Below are 12523 nucleotides of genomic sequence, written 5' to 3'. Positions count from 1 at the left end.
CCATTGGAATGGAGTTGCAGGTCACAGTGGCACAATAAATTATCATCTGTTGACAATGCATAGTCACCAAGTGCTGAAGAATGTTTGCAATGCACAGTGTAATTACTGGATTCTCATGAAGACAGCTGAAGGAGGATTTAATATTTAAATGGTCATATACCTAAGAATAAACAAATTTTTCTCCCCTCCCTTACTCAACAGCAAATGGCATCTTTAGTAACTGAGCACATGGAATCTTACGGCACCAAATTTTTAAAGGGATGTTCCCCAACCAAAGTCGAAAAATTGGAGAGCAACAGATTGCAAGTCACCTGGAAAAATACTGACCTGGGCACAGAAGAAACTGATTGCTTTGACACAGTGATGTGGGCAGTAGGTAAACTTGGCTAACATTTCTTTTCATTGCTTTCCATTCTGAAATGAAATGCTGTTGTTGTGTTCTCTGGGGGCAAACAGCCCGACACTTGGTTTTACTTTTTTTCAATTAAATATTTACTGAGCTGAACATTGATAGTTTTTTTTTTTCCTTCCACACATGACTTGTAAATTTCATGTGTTTTTAGAACACTGAATAGAATGCAGGAGCTGCAATAACTGAAAGACCATTCAGTCTTCCTCACACTTAGTAGAAGCATGGATTTCAGAAACTTCTGTGTTCTCTAAATCTTTCAAGGGCTGTCTTGAGTGTGGCCGGCAGGACAAGGGAGGTTCTTCTGCCCCTGTGCTCAGCACTGCTCAGGCCACACCTTGAGTACTGTGCCCAGTTCTGGGCTCCTCAATTCAAGAGAGATGTTGAGGTGCTGGAAGGTGTCCAGAGAAGGGCAGCAAGGCTGGGGAGGGTCCTGGAGCACAGCCCTGTGGGGAGAGGCTGAGGGAGCTGGGAGTGTGCAGCCTGCAGCAGAGGAGGCTCAGGGCAGACCTCATTGCTGTCTGCAGCTACCTGAAGGGAGGCTGTAGCCAGGTGGGGTTGGGCTCTGCTGCCAGGCAAGCAGCAACAGAACAAGGGGACACAGTGTGAAGTTGTGGCAGGGGAGGTCTAGGCTGGATGTTAGGAGGAAGTTGTTGCCAGAGAGAGTGATTGGCATTGGAATGGGCTGCCCAGGGAGGTGGTGGAGTCACCATGCCTGGAGGTGTTGAAGCCAAGCCTGGCTGGGGCACTTAGTGCCATGGTCTGGTTGATTGGTTCAGGCTGGGTGCTAGGTTGGCCTGAATGATCTCGGAGGTCCCTTCCAACCTGGCTGCTTCTATGACTCTATGATGTGTTCTATGACTCTACACTTGACCTATTCATGAAGCTGTTCGCTGCAAGTTCTTATTTATCCTGTTCAAGAGGCTACCATTTCTTCTAGGAATGTTTCTAAACTGTTTTGCTTAAGTTTGTTACTGCACCCATCATCACATTTGAATTGCTCCTAAAAATATGAGCTTACTGTAGGGAACCCTGGGACTTCAGAGCTCTTGGAAATCTGGTTAGGAACCTTGATCTATCTCAGGCTTCTCAGAGCAGACATATGATGCCTAGGTCAGAGAAAATCAGTTTCAAAGAATTTAGTGGTAAACAGGTATGAGTATAATTGCCAGAAATATGAATTAAATCTGTTCTTTGCTTCCTTTGAGTCAAATGCTACTTCTTGTAAGGATTCACACACAAAATGCCATATGGCACAAGGCTCCAGCTCACAGAAACAGAAGTACTCTCTGCATTGTCTCACTGAAGCTGCTTGCTTCTTGTTGTTAGCCCTCAGTTCCTATATTGGTTTAGATGCATAGCAAGCCCACCAGAATAGGAGAATTCTTGTCTTCTGTGCTTATAAAACTTTGTGAGTATCTGGAATTCTAGATAAATAGTGGATGGCTGCAGATAGTAGTGATATTCTGCATGCAGATGATATCTGACCATCAAAGGCTTGAACTTGGTGCCCGTGAAACCCGTTTTGATGCAGAAGAGCTATCAGTTTTACTAGCAGATTTTGCAATTCCTTTAGTTCATTTTTATACTGTTCTTTTTATCTGGCACAACTGGTTTAGAGTAGTGGGGAAGCATTACTCCTACTGTGGTCATAGAATGGATTCATTACAGGAAATGGGAACAGATTGGGCCCCTCAATTCAAGAGAGATGTTGAGGTGCTGGAACGTGTCCAGAGAAGGGCGACAAAGCTGGTGAAAGGCCTGGAACACAAACCCTATGAGGAGAGGCTGAGGGAGCTGGGGGTGTTTAGCCTGGAGAAGAGGAGGCTCAGGGCAGAGCTCATTGCTGTCTACAACTACCTGAGTGATTTCCCATTGGAATGGGCTGCCCAGGGAGGTGGTGGAGGCACCATCCCTGGGGGTCTTCAAGAAAAGACTGGATGAGGCACTTAGTGCCATGGTCTAGTTGATTGGTTAGGGCTGGGTGATAGGTTGGACTGGATAATCTTGGAGGTCTCTTCCAACCTGGTTGATGCTATGATTCTATGATTCTATGAAGTTGTTGGCAGAGAGTGTGATTGGCATTGGAATGGGCTGCCCAGGGAGATGGTGGAGTTGCCATCCCATAAGCCTGGATGAGGCACTTAGTACCATGGTCTGGTTGACTGGATAGGGCTGAGTGATAGACTGGACGGTCTTTGAGGTCTCTTCCAACCTGGTTGATTCTATGATTGTTTACAACACTTTGGATTTTGCCCATTGGACTAAATCTGTTGTCTTATTAAAGCTGTTGTCCTCTTGTTCCTTTCCTCTGGTTAAGTGAGCTTTCTGTCTTCCTAATGACCCAAGCAGAATGCAGATTGTGTGTTGTGACAAACATTTTCTTTTGCTTACCGTGATCACTGCTCTCTTAGAAGAGCAACAGGCTTCTATAAGTTATGGAAACTTGTCTGTAATAATGGATTACAGTCACAAGAACCAATTAAAAGCACGAGTACTTGCCAAGCCAGAGAAAGGTTATGCTCTGTGGAGATGTGACAATCCTGAACATTGTAGAATAATATTCATGAAGTGAGATGAAAATGTTTCCAAAAAGTGGGTTTCTGAATTCCCTATTTGATCTTTCTCAAGTGCTTTGAGGTGAAGTCACACCTGTGAAATGTCAAGTCAATTTGTTTACTTTTGTCAAAGATGGAAAAAAGAGCTATTAAATTGAAAGAAGAAAAAAAAATCTTGGTTTAGTCTTAATTGCAATGGAATAAGGTTGCCTTATATACTATTGCAACTCGGTTGTAATGTGACTTCACTCACGATTTTGATACAGAGGAGCTACATGTAATTACAACTTTTGTCATGCCTTTGAGTTACAATCCGTACTTAGAAACTGCAAAATGAATGATTTGAAGGTTTGGGGGGGTTGTGTTGACTTTTTCCCCCCTTTTTTAGTATTCATATTGGCACTCCACCCTTAAGGATTAAACATATTAACAGTTAAAGCTGGTTAATTGATGTGCAGTCCATATGATTCATTGTTTTGCTCTGTATCAACACACCCACACCAGGTGTCTTAGATAATAGGCTGGGAAACTTAGTAGTGGTGAGGATTTCCTGTCTGCAGATGTGCCAGTTACAATACTGATTGAAGAAAGTCAGCTTGTAGAGTTAGTTAAAAAGCAGCAGCTATTGTTAACTAATTGAAGCCTGAATTACAGCAGATATTCCCTTCACTTTTGTAAATGGATTGGGGAATTCTGGTAGGATTTCATGGGTAATGTTAAAAGTACTTACTGACAGTAGGATATAATTTGAGTGTGGCAAGCTGCTGTATTGTCCCTTTTGGGGAAAAACAAAACAAATGCAAAACCTACTACACTATATGTAGGGTTTTAGTTATCTCTGGGTATCTTTTCTGATGGCATGGACAAAGCTATAAAAGCAATCACAATGCTTTCTTTTCTGGCAGCTTTTCCTTCACTTTTGTAAGTGGATTGGGGAATTTTGGTAGGATTTTATGGGTAAGGTTAAAAGCACTTATTGACAGTAGGATATAGTTTGAGTGTGGCAAGCTGCTGTATTGTCCCTTTTGGGGAAAAAACAAAACAAATGTAAAACCTACTACACTATATGTAGAATTTTACTTATCTCTTTGAATATCTTTTCTGGTGGTATGGACAAGGCTATAAAATCAGGCACAGTGCTTTCTTTTCTAGCAGCTTTTTTTAACCAGACGAAATATTTGAGGTTAAAAAAAAAACCTCTCAGTTTGATAACTTTTAAATGTGATTTAAAGGTTTCAATTCAAAGCTTTTGTAGGTAACCATTGTGGACCTGTGTTATTTGCTGAGTGACTACATAGCACAAGCACTACGAGGAGAGGCTGAGGGAGCTGGGATTGTTTTGCCTGGAGAAGAGGAGGCTCAGAGTTGACCTTATTGCTGTCTACAACTACCTGAGAGGTGGTTGTGGCCAGGAGGAGGTTGCTCTCTTCTCTCAGGTGGCCAGCACCAGAACAAGAGGACACAGCCTCAGGCTGTGCCAGGGGAAATTTAGGCTGGAGGTGAGGAGAAAGTTCTTCCCTGAGAGAGTCATTGGACACTGGAATGGGCTGCCCGGGGAGGTGGTGGAGTCGCCGTCCCTGGAGCTGTTCAAGGCAGGACTGGACGTGGCACTTGGTGCCATGGTCTAGCCTTGAGCTCTGTGGTAAAGGGTTGGACTTGATGATCTGTGAGGTCTCTTCCAACCTTGGTGATACTGTGATAGTTATATTCCAGATCAGTGCAACAGCTATCTCTAAACCTTTATTTGATTCTGCCTGTCTAGTCCTGTCATGTCTTTTACTAGGGCTCTGTCAACCTGCTTTTGGGAAAATTCTTCTGAAATGCTAAGCTTTTGAGATCTTTTTGTGCAATATGAAGCCAATGGACTTTTAGATAGTTTTGCCCCTGCCCTCAACAATACAAAAATCTCTTTCAGCCCTAAGGTGCTATTTGAGTTGATCACTGATGGTTAGCCTTTACCTGCATGGTGGTTTAAATGAATGTTTTAATGGTGGAAAACACTCCAAAGTAATTTCATTTAATCAATAGGACTACTACTGTCTTGTATGGAATGCAAGTTCTGTTCACCCCTAAGTGTCTGAGATTCAAGCTCACTTAGAAGACTTCAGTCCTCACCTGAGGATTGAAGACCTCACACTATCAGTGGTGGCTGTGTACTGATTTCTGAGAGCCATCCTTTAAGGGTGTGCAAGGTCTTTGGTTAAAGCAAGCTTAGCATGGGAGAATGAAGGTAAAGGTGAACTGTAGCTTTCCTCTCAGAAGATGTTTCCAGCCTGCTTTACTTTGTACGGGACCTTGAAAACAAAACAAAGGAACTATTAGAAGTATATCCCAAACTGTAGTTCTCATTTGATTGTATGACACTTGGAGTTGCTTCTTTATGCTGTTGTTTGGGTAGGACCAAAGCAGCACAACCCCAGGTGCAGATGTAGAGTGGTTGATGATGGCCAGGTGCTTACTCATTGCACTGTGTCTGCTACTGTCTTTCTGCTGAGATGGCTTCTCTGTGTAGTAACTACTACTAGTCAGTGCCACAGAACACAGTATAGCTTATCAGGCTTGGCAAAGAATCACTACCCTAGCACAGACTTTGGGTCAGATGTTTTTCAGGTTGTTGCAGGCATGCTGAAAGGTTTCAGTAATGAATGAAATGTTCAGAAACATCCTTGTAAAATCAGTGCTTGCTGCTGTCAATGTGGCCAGGGTCCCAAACCTGTTTTTTTACCTTGCTTAATCTTAGTTTAGCTGATATTTTCTTGTAATTGAACATTAACTATACTGAATTGATCTTTAGTCATCATCAGCTGGCTGTATTGTAGTGAACACCTTGTGGGTTTTGAGAAGGCATTTGAACCAGGAAAGAACTAATTTGAGGAGTGTCAGGTACCCAAAACAAGATGAGAGAGAGTTCCGAGGCTGGGAACATCGATGAGGTTTTTATTGAGGTCAAACCAAGATCAGAATGGATAAAGTGATGAAGCACTGTGTCAGAATACCAGCGTGTGGGTAAGAAGTGGAGAAGACTCTGGCTCATGTTTTATGCCATAAGAACCATCCTGTCAACCTGCACTATCCTCCCAAGAGCCATCTGCAGCGTCATGCCTGAAAATAAAAGGCTTGGTTAACTCTAGCTTGGCTTTTTCAAATGCTGGGCAGTAAACAGACATTCCAGCTTTGAGGTTATGAAACTGCAGAAGACCCATTATAAAATTCTGCTGTCAGCTGCACCTTTATCACCTTGGGAAATCTTACTTTATGCAAGAGAGTGCCGTCACTCATTTGCTGCTGCTCACTTGACTATGCCTATTCCTGTGGTTTCTTCTCAGTTCAGCTGTTTCAGTCTCTAGTGTTGAAGGTCCTGCACCTGAAGGTGCCTGATTGCCTTCACCTTACTCTTTGTCAGCTGTGATTTACAAAGGCCCTTAGCAGGTGGTGTGGCAGAAATGCATCGCAGCATAAGCAGCCTAGCACATATCCGAGATGGGTGCTTTAACCGCTCTCTTGTCACTCTCTGTGGCTAAGCTGGCTGGCAGCCCCTGTAGGAAGCCAAATCAAATACTTGTTGTAAAAGCTAACAGCTTTTGCAAAAACAGATCAAAAACTATTTAGAATCATAGAATCAGTCAGGGCTGGGAGGGACCACAAGGATCATCTAGTTCCAACCCCCCTGCCATGGGCAGGGACACCCTACCTTAGAGCAGGCTGCTCAGAGCCCCATCCAGCCTGGCCTTAAACACTTCCCCAGGCAACCCATTCCAGGCTCTCACCACTCTCATGCTCAACAACTTCCTCCTCAGTCCAGCCTGAATCTCCCCACCTCCAGCTTTGCTCCATTCCCTCCAGTCCCATCACTCCCTGATGGCCTGAAAAGTCTCTCCCCAGCTTTTTTGTAGGCTCCCTTCAGATACTGGAAGGTCACAGTAAGGTCACATGGGAGCCTTCTCCTCTCCAGGCTGAACAGCCCCAACTCTTTCAGTCTGTCCTCATAGGAGGTGCTGCAGCCCTCTGAGCATCTTCATGGCCCTTCTCTGGAAGTTAAAAGAGATTGGATGCAGGCCCTTCAAGCAGAGACCTGTGGGCTTTTCACAGCTATGTTGTTACTGTATTAAACATGAGCTTATGATGTGATTCTAAAAGTGCAAGAGGCATGCAAGTATTTTAAGGGTCAGATTTCAATCACTGCTTTTCTTCTAGATGTCTGGCACGATGTCTTGCTGCTCTGACTAACAACTAAATCTAGTCTTGTGCCCTATTCAGTCATACACTCCTTGTTCTGAGGCAGTTCCAGGGCAGAAGACGTTTTCAAACTAGAAGCATGTCTGCTGGCTTTAGGGGAAGCAAGGAACAGAGGGAACCATCTCTGTGTTGTGTCCCTGGTGGGATTTGATATAGCTTTTTATTGGCCTCTGAATCTTAGAAATAAGATGTAAAGTCATGCTGTCTTGAAGCTGTAAATGGCAAAAGCTTAGGAGTTACAGGTGTGAAAGGAATGTCCTTCTGATTCCATATTTCTCAGAAATGGTGAGAACTGATTCTATAATACAAGTAAAAGAAAGCTGGGAAATATCAGAATTTCCTGACTTTGACATTAAAGCTTACCAAGACACACTGGATAAGCATTAACCTAAATTACTGAATTTGAGATGAGGCAAGATCAGTGACTGCAATTCTGGCTTGTGGAGGTAAGCCAGCATGGGGCTGAAGGCCAATAAAACTTCAAGTTTTTAAAGTTTTGTATTTGCTTTCAGAAATAATATTTAGGCAAGAAAAGCTGGGAGAGAAACTTTACTGTGAGTAGCACCACATTTTCTGTAAGTTAGCTGTTAATACCGAGCAGCGCACATGTTAAAATAGACTGGAATGGAAAGGTTAAGTGTTATCCTGCAGGTTTGATAAACTCAGCTGTTGTTGTCACAGGTCTTTAAATTACTCTATTGACAGTTTTTCTTTTTTTCCTCTTTCAGTGCCTGCCATTGCGTGCTAAGCTTTCTCTTGGCTCTGCCTGGCAGGAAAAAGGGGAAACTAGAAAACCCCATTAGTTGTCCATTTGCAGAATATCCAGGCTTTACTCTCAATACACAAAGAAATACAACGGTAGGAAGTTGTTTCACATCCGAGCCTAGATAAGGTCCTGGAGGTTTATTATTTTTGTTGCCTGATAGCATCAGGACTGGGGAGCAGGGGGCAGAGAAGGAACAGCAGATCAACATCCCATGGGGACAACAGAAGGGAAGACAGACAGATAGCCAAGTGCCGACAGCTTCAGTCAGTACTCCCAGAGGAAGTGTTGGTTTCACCAGATGAAATTAATACACAGAAGTCTTTACAGAGGCATTCAGATGTGACATTGTTTGGGGGGCCTGGCTATATGGCAGATGTATAAAGCAGTGAATCATATGTTTACATATAATTAGGTCTGTATTGACAAGCCAGGTTTTCCTTTTGTTTAATAATTTCCTACATTAACATCAAAGAGCTTGTTTTTGTAATGAGCACACATTTCCCTTTTTGCTTCTCTTTGCTATAGCTCTCTATTAACATCAAACAAAGTCATGACTCACGCAAGGCAGACCTATAGATGCAGATAGCCACGTTCATTTAGGGCCTCTGAAAATGGATGCAATGTTATAAATCTGCCTTAATTTGGATAGATTTGGGTAGTAGTTTCTATGTTCCTACAAATCTGGGGAGTACCTGCTAATTTCACTATGCTTACTACCCTTCAAATACCTCCTAGCCAATGTTTCAAACGTAAGATTCCAGTTTCTGGGTCAGGAATTTGCTTGATACTCTCTGGAAAGCACAGTATAGTGTTAATCAAGACTTTGGTGGTCTAAGTGGTAACTCTATACAGAAAACACCACAAAAATATTTTTAACAAGATGAGGTAGTTTAAAATCATTAGAAGAAGCTGTAATAAAATCTGGGCTGGGTAGATTTGACCTCATTTGTTTTTTAAATCTGTTTTAAACAGCAGTTCTAAACTCTACAGAAACAGCTCAAATTCAGAGTCTGAGATAAATAACAGCATTAAGGATTTGAGAACTAAGTATTTTTTTTCATTCAAGCTGAGTGTACTGAAAAAAAAAACTTTAAGTGTACCAGAGAGGACTTTGGGAATGTTTAATACTGAAAATAATCATGGATATTTTTTATCCACAAATATTCCCAGCAGTCTGTTTGTTTAGTACTGAGCACCATTCAGTTAATAGTTACTGGTTCAGTGTGGTTGATTAGTTGTAGTATGTAGATTCATACCACATTAGGAAACTGAACTTAGAAAGTGCAATAAATATTAAACCATGTGGGGTGTGTTTGTTTTGTTGCCAGTGGATGTTGTTCTGCACATTTTTAACGGATAACTTCCTCTAAAAGAGTCTGATCAAAGGCAATAGTAATAGATCTGATTTCACAAAGAAATTCATATCCATACCTTCCACCCTCACAGCTTTTTTAGTATAAGGTTTGTCATGTTTCTGCTTAGACTATCAAATAGCACAAAGTTCTTGGAAGCCTACAGTGGGCAATGTTAGATTTTGAGATTAACACTGCTGAAGTTTCCCCATAGTTCTTTCTTTAATATCGAGTTTGGTTTTTCTTTCTTAAGGCCGAGCTCCTGACACTAAAACTCTCAATTTGGATGCAGTTGGAGTGAAAACTAATGGTGAAACTGGGAAGATCATTGTTGATGCCAGTGAAGCTACTTCTGTTCCTCACATCTATGCAATTGGAGACATAACAGAGGTACTGAGTCTACATAAACTATTTTACAATAACAGGAAGCCCACTTTGTTCCTGACTAATAACTAGTCCCCAGATGTCGTCACGCTTTAGCATGTATCTTGGTGTTTTGCTCTCTTTCATTTTGCAGAGCTGTGGTGTTTATGCCAGCCACCTGGGTCAGTCATTTCCTTCACATGAATCTTGTGAAGTATCTCAGCATTAGAGATTATTACTGATGTTTATCAGGGGATGCATCATTGGTCAGAGACTAATAATAATAATGTTTTTATCACTTCAATTATCTTTCTAATAATGTTTTTATCACTTCAATTGTATGACTTCATACTGCCTGTGAGTGCTGAGTGAAAGCAGATCTTAACCTTCTGCAGGTGAAAACACTGGGAATGACCACATCAAGTTTTGTAATTCTGTTTTTCATGGGTTGGGGTTTATTAAGGCTAGCCACAAGACAGCATTTCATCTCCCTGACACTAAATGCTTCTGATGAAAGTATCTTCCTGTGGAATGCAATTGACTTGTTCATGAGATGTGAATGATTATGCCAGGTGAACATGAGGTGGGTGGTTCATTGCTTGTGTTACTGATTTTTCTTTTTGGTTTGGTTTTGGTTGTTTGAGGAGGGTGTTTGTTTTTTTGTTAAAGAAAGGCACATTATAACTTAAGCAAAATAATCTACTTATTGTAGATGCAAAACCAGAATTCACAGTATCACAGTATCACACACAGTATCACCAAGGTTGGAAGAGACCTCACAGATCATCAAGTCCAACCCTTTACCACAGAGCTCAAGGCTAGACCATGGCACCAAGTGCCACGTCCAACCTTGCCTTGAACTGCCCCAGGGATGACGACTCCACCACCTCCCTGTGGCCTTATTCTAGTCTTATTGTCAATCTGCAGTTTTCTGTGATAAGAATGTCTCATCTTGATCAAAGGACACTCAAATACTTTCAATCCCTCAATTTTCACTTTACAGAAGAACTTAGAGTCTATGTACTGTAAGTTGAGCATCCTCAAATATGTTGACTTCATTAAATAGAATGTTTGTCTGCATTCTCAGCTGTGCAGTTATAGAAGGATGTTTTTATCAGCTATCTGCTGTTCCTGAAAATTTGGGGAAATATGTAGAATACAGAGGCTGAGCATTGCAAGGTACAGAATTCTTTCACCTGTTGTTGAACTTAATGTAACTAAGCAAATGCCTTCCTACCAGCATTGGTTTTGATAGAGCGAAGGCATCCAATTTAAAAGTCTGGTAAATACGAATGTTGTAGCAGTAGCCAAACACTGGTGATAGGATAATTTGAGGGACCTTTTAAAGATTTCTTATTCTACCATGTTTAAAAACTCTTAAATGCCTCTCAAATTTACAAATGTTACAGGTGTTCCAAGTTCTTGAAGGGATCAAACAGGTTGCATAATGCCTTGGGAATAGCCTTGCAAATGGCAGAGATACTGAAATTTCATAAATCTCCTGACCGTTCCTGACCTCTTCCCCTCTCTGCAGACATGTTTCTTCCTGTGTATCTCCATCTTCACATGAATGACTTGCCATTTCCTTTTAAAGTGTGTTAAAACTCTTTCCTTCTCAGCTATTTTTTCCCCTTACTCTCACAGCTTCTCTGCTCTGTCCAGTCACTCTGAGGTTTGGGATTATGCACCATTCCTCTCCTTTCTTCTCACTTCACGTACAGATTTACTCTCTATTTGTCACTTTTTGCTCTGGGATATTTCCTGAAGCCCTCTTTCTGCTCTCAATGACCTACTTCCCCAGCTTGTCCCTGATATTGGCCTTGGATGGGCCTCTTGCTTTCCAAACTTTTAATTTCATCGAAGAAGAAGGTTGTTAGAGGCAAAGCTGGCAAGTCCTTAGATTCTGCTGCTCATTTTGCTGCCAGTCTGCAGTGTTATTTTGGGCAAGTCATTTCCTTTTAGGTGCTTTTTGTCTTCTGCCCTTTGAGGATTTAGTTAAGTAAGAAACACAAAGTTAGAGGCAGGATGCTCTCCTCTTTCCTACTCTGGATCTAAAAAATCAGGTCTTCATTTATTTGCCATTTTCATTTTGTTGTTAAAATTTGGATTTCCTTTTCCTGCTTTTGTCCTTATTAGTGTAGATTTTTTACTTGAGTTGCTCAAGAGGCACTTCTAAATGTAAGCATTAAAGAGAGTAAAGAGTTTTATACTGTGTCCCTGTGCAAGTGGAGAAGAACTGGGGATTAAATCAGTGCTCTGTAGAAATACTTTCTTGAGCTTTTATTTGCATATGGGCTCAATATAATTAAATCACAGTGTAGTACTCATGCACTTAGAGAGTTTAAAGAGAGAATGAATTGTTGCCTTTATCTTTTCCAACTCCAAGGTGAACCTCGTAATTCCATTTGCTAAACAATAAAGTTTGTTTGATTTGAACACTTCAATTAATTTTATCTATCTTTAAAAGCAGAATGAATTTAGATGATCAATGCCATTGACATGGCAACTGGCAGTGAAAGAAAGTTCTATGTTGATGCCCATCTCAAAGGATACACACAGAAGAATGAACTGCGTCCTGCTAAGAAATACAAAGCTGTAGATATTAGCATGTGATACTTTCTGGGCAAGACCTATCAAAAGAGCACAGGAAGGGGATTTATTTGCTGTGAATGAGCCTCAGTGATTCCTCATAAGATTATTTTTTTTTCCTCACTTGTTCCTGCTCAGGATTTTCCTTCATTCTGCTCTATCTTTGTCAGAGTCTCTTTGCTACCGTAAAATTCTGCTTCTCTTACCTTCTTAAATCCTCCTCTTCCCTTTACCTCACTACACTGAATGA

At 41.5% G+C, this 12523-nt stretch overlaps 1 protein-coding gene across 1 annotated transcript in view; it reads left to right on the top strand.

Annotated features, from left to right (window-relative positions):
• The window catches only part of TXNRD2 (thioredoxin reductase 2), a 33071-nt gene that overhangs the window by 11645 nt on the left and 8903 nt on the right, over positions 1-12523 (top strand). Inside the window, exons 11-12 of the mRNA XM_064168841.1 lie at positions 202-376; positions 9575-9711. Of these exons, the coding sequence (XP_064024911.1) occupies positions 202-376; positions 9575-9711 (312 nt within the window). The remainder of the gene's footprint in view (positions 1-201; positions 377-9574; positions 9712-12523) is intronic.

Source organism: Pogoniulus pusillus, chromosome 30 (assembly GCF_015220805.1).
Source record: "Pogoniulus pusillus isolate bPogPus1 chromosome 30, bPogPus1.pri, whole genome shotgun sequence".
NCBI classification, from domain to species: domain Eukaryota; kingdom Metazoa; phylum Chordata; class Aves; order Piciformes; family Lybiidae; genus Pogoniulus; species Pogoniulus pusillus.
The sequence above is the reverse complement of the archived record's forward strand: the minus strand, read 5'-3'. Positions and strand labels throughout refer to the sequence as shown.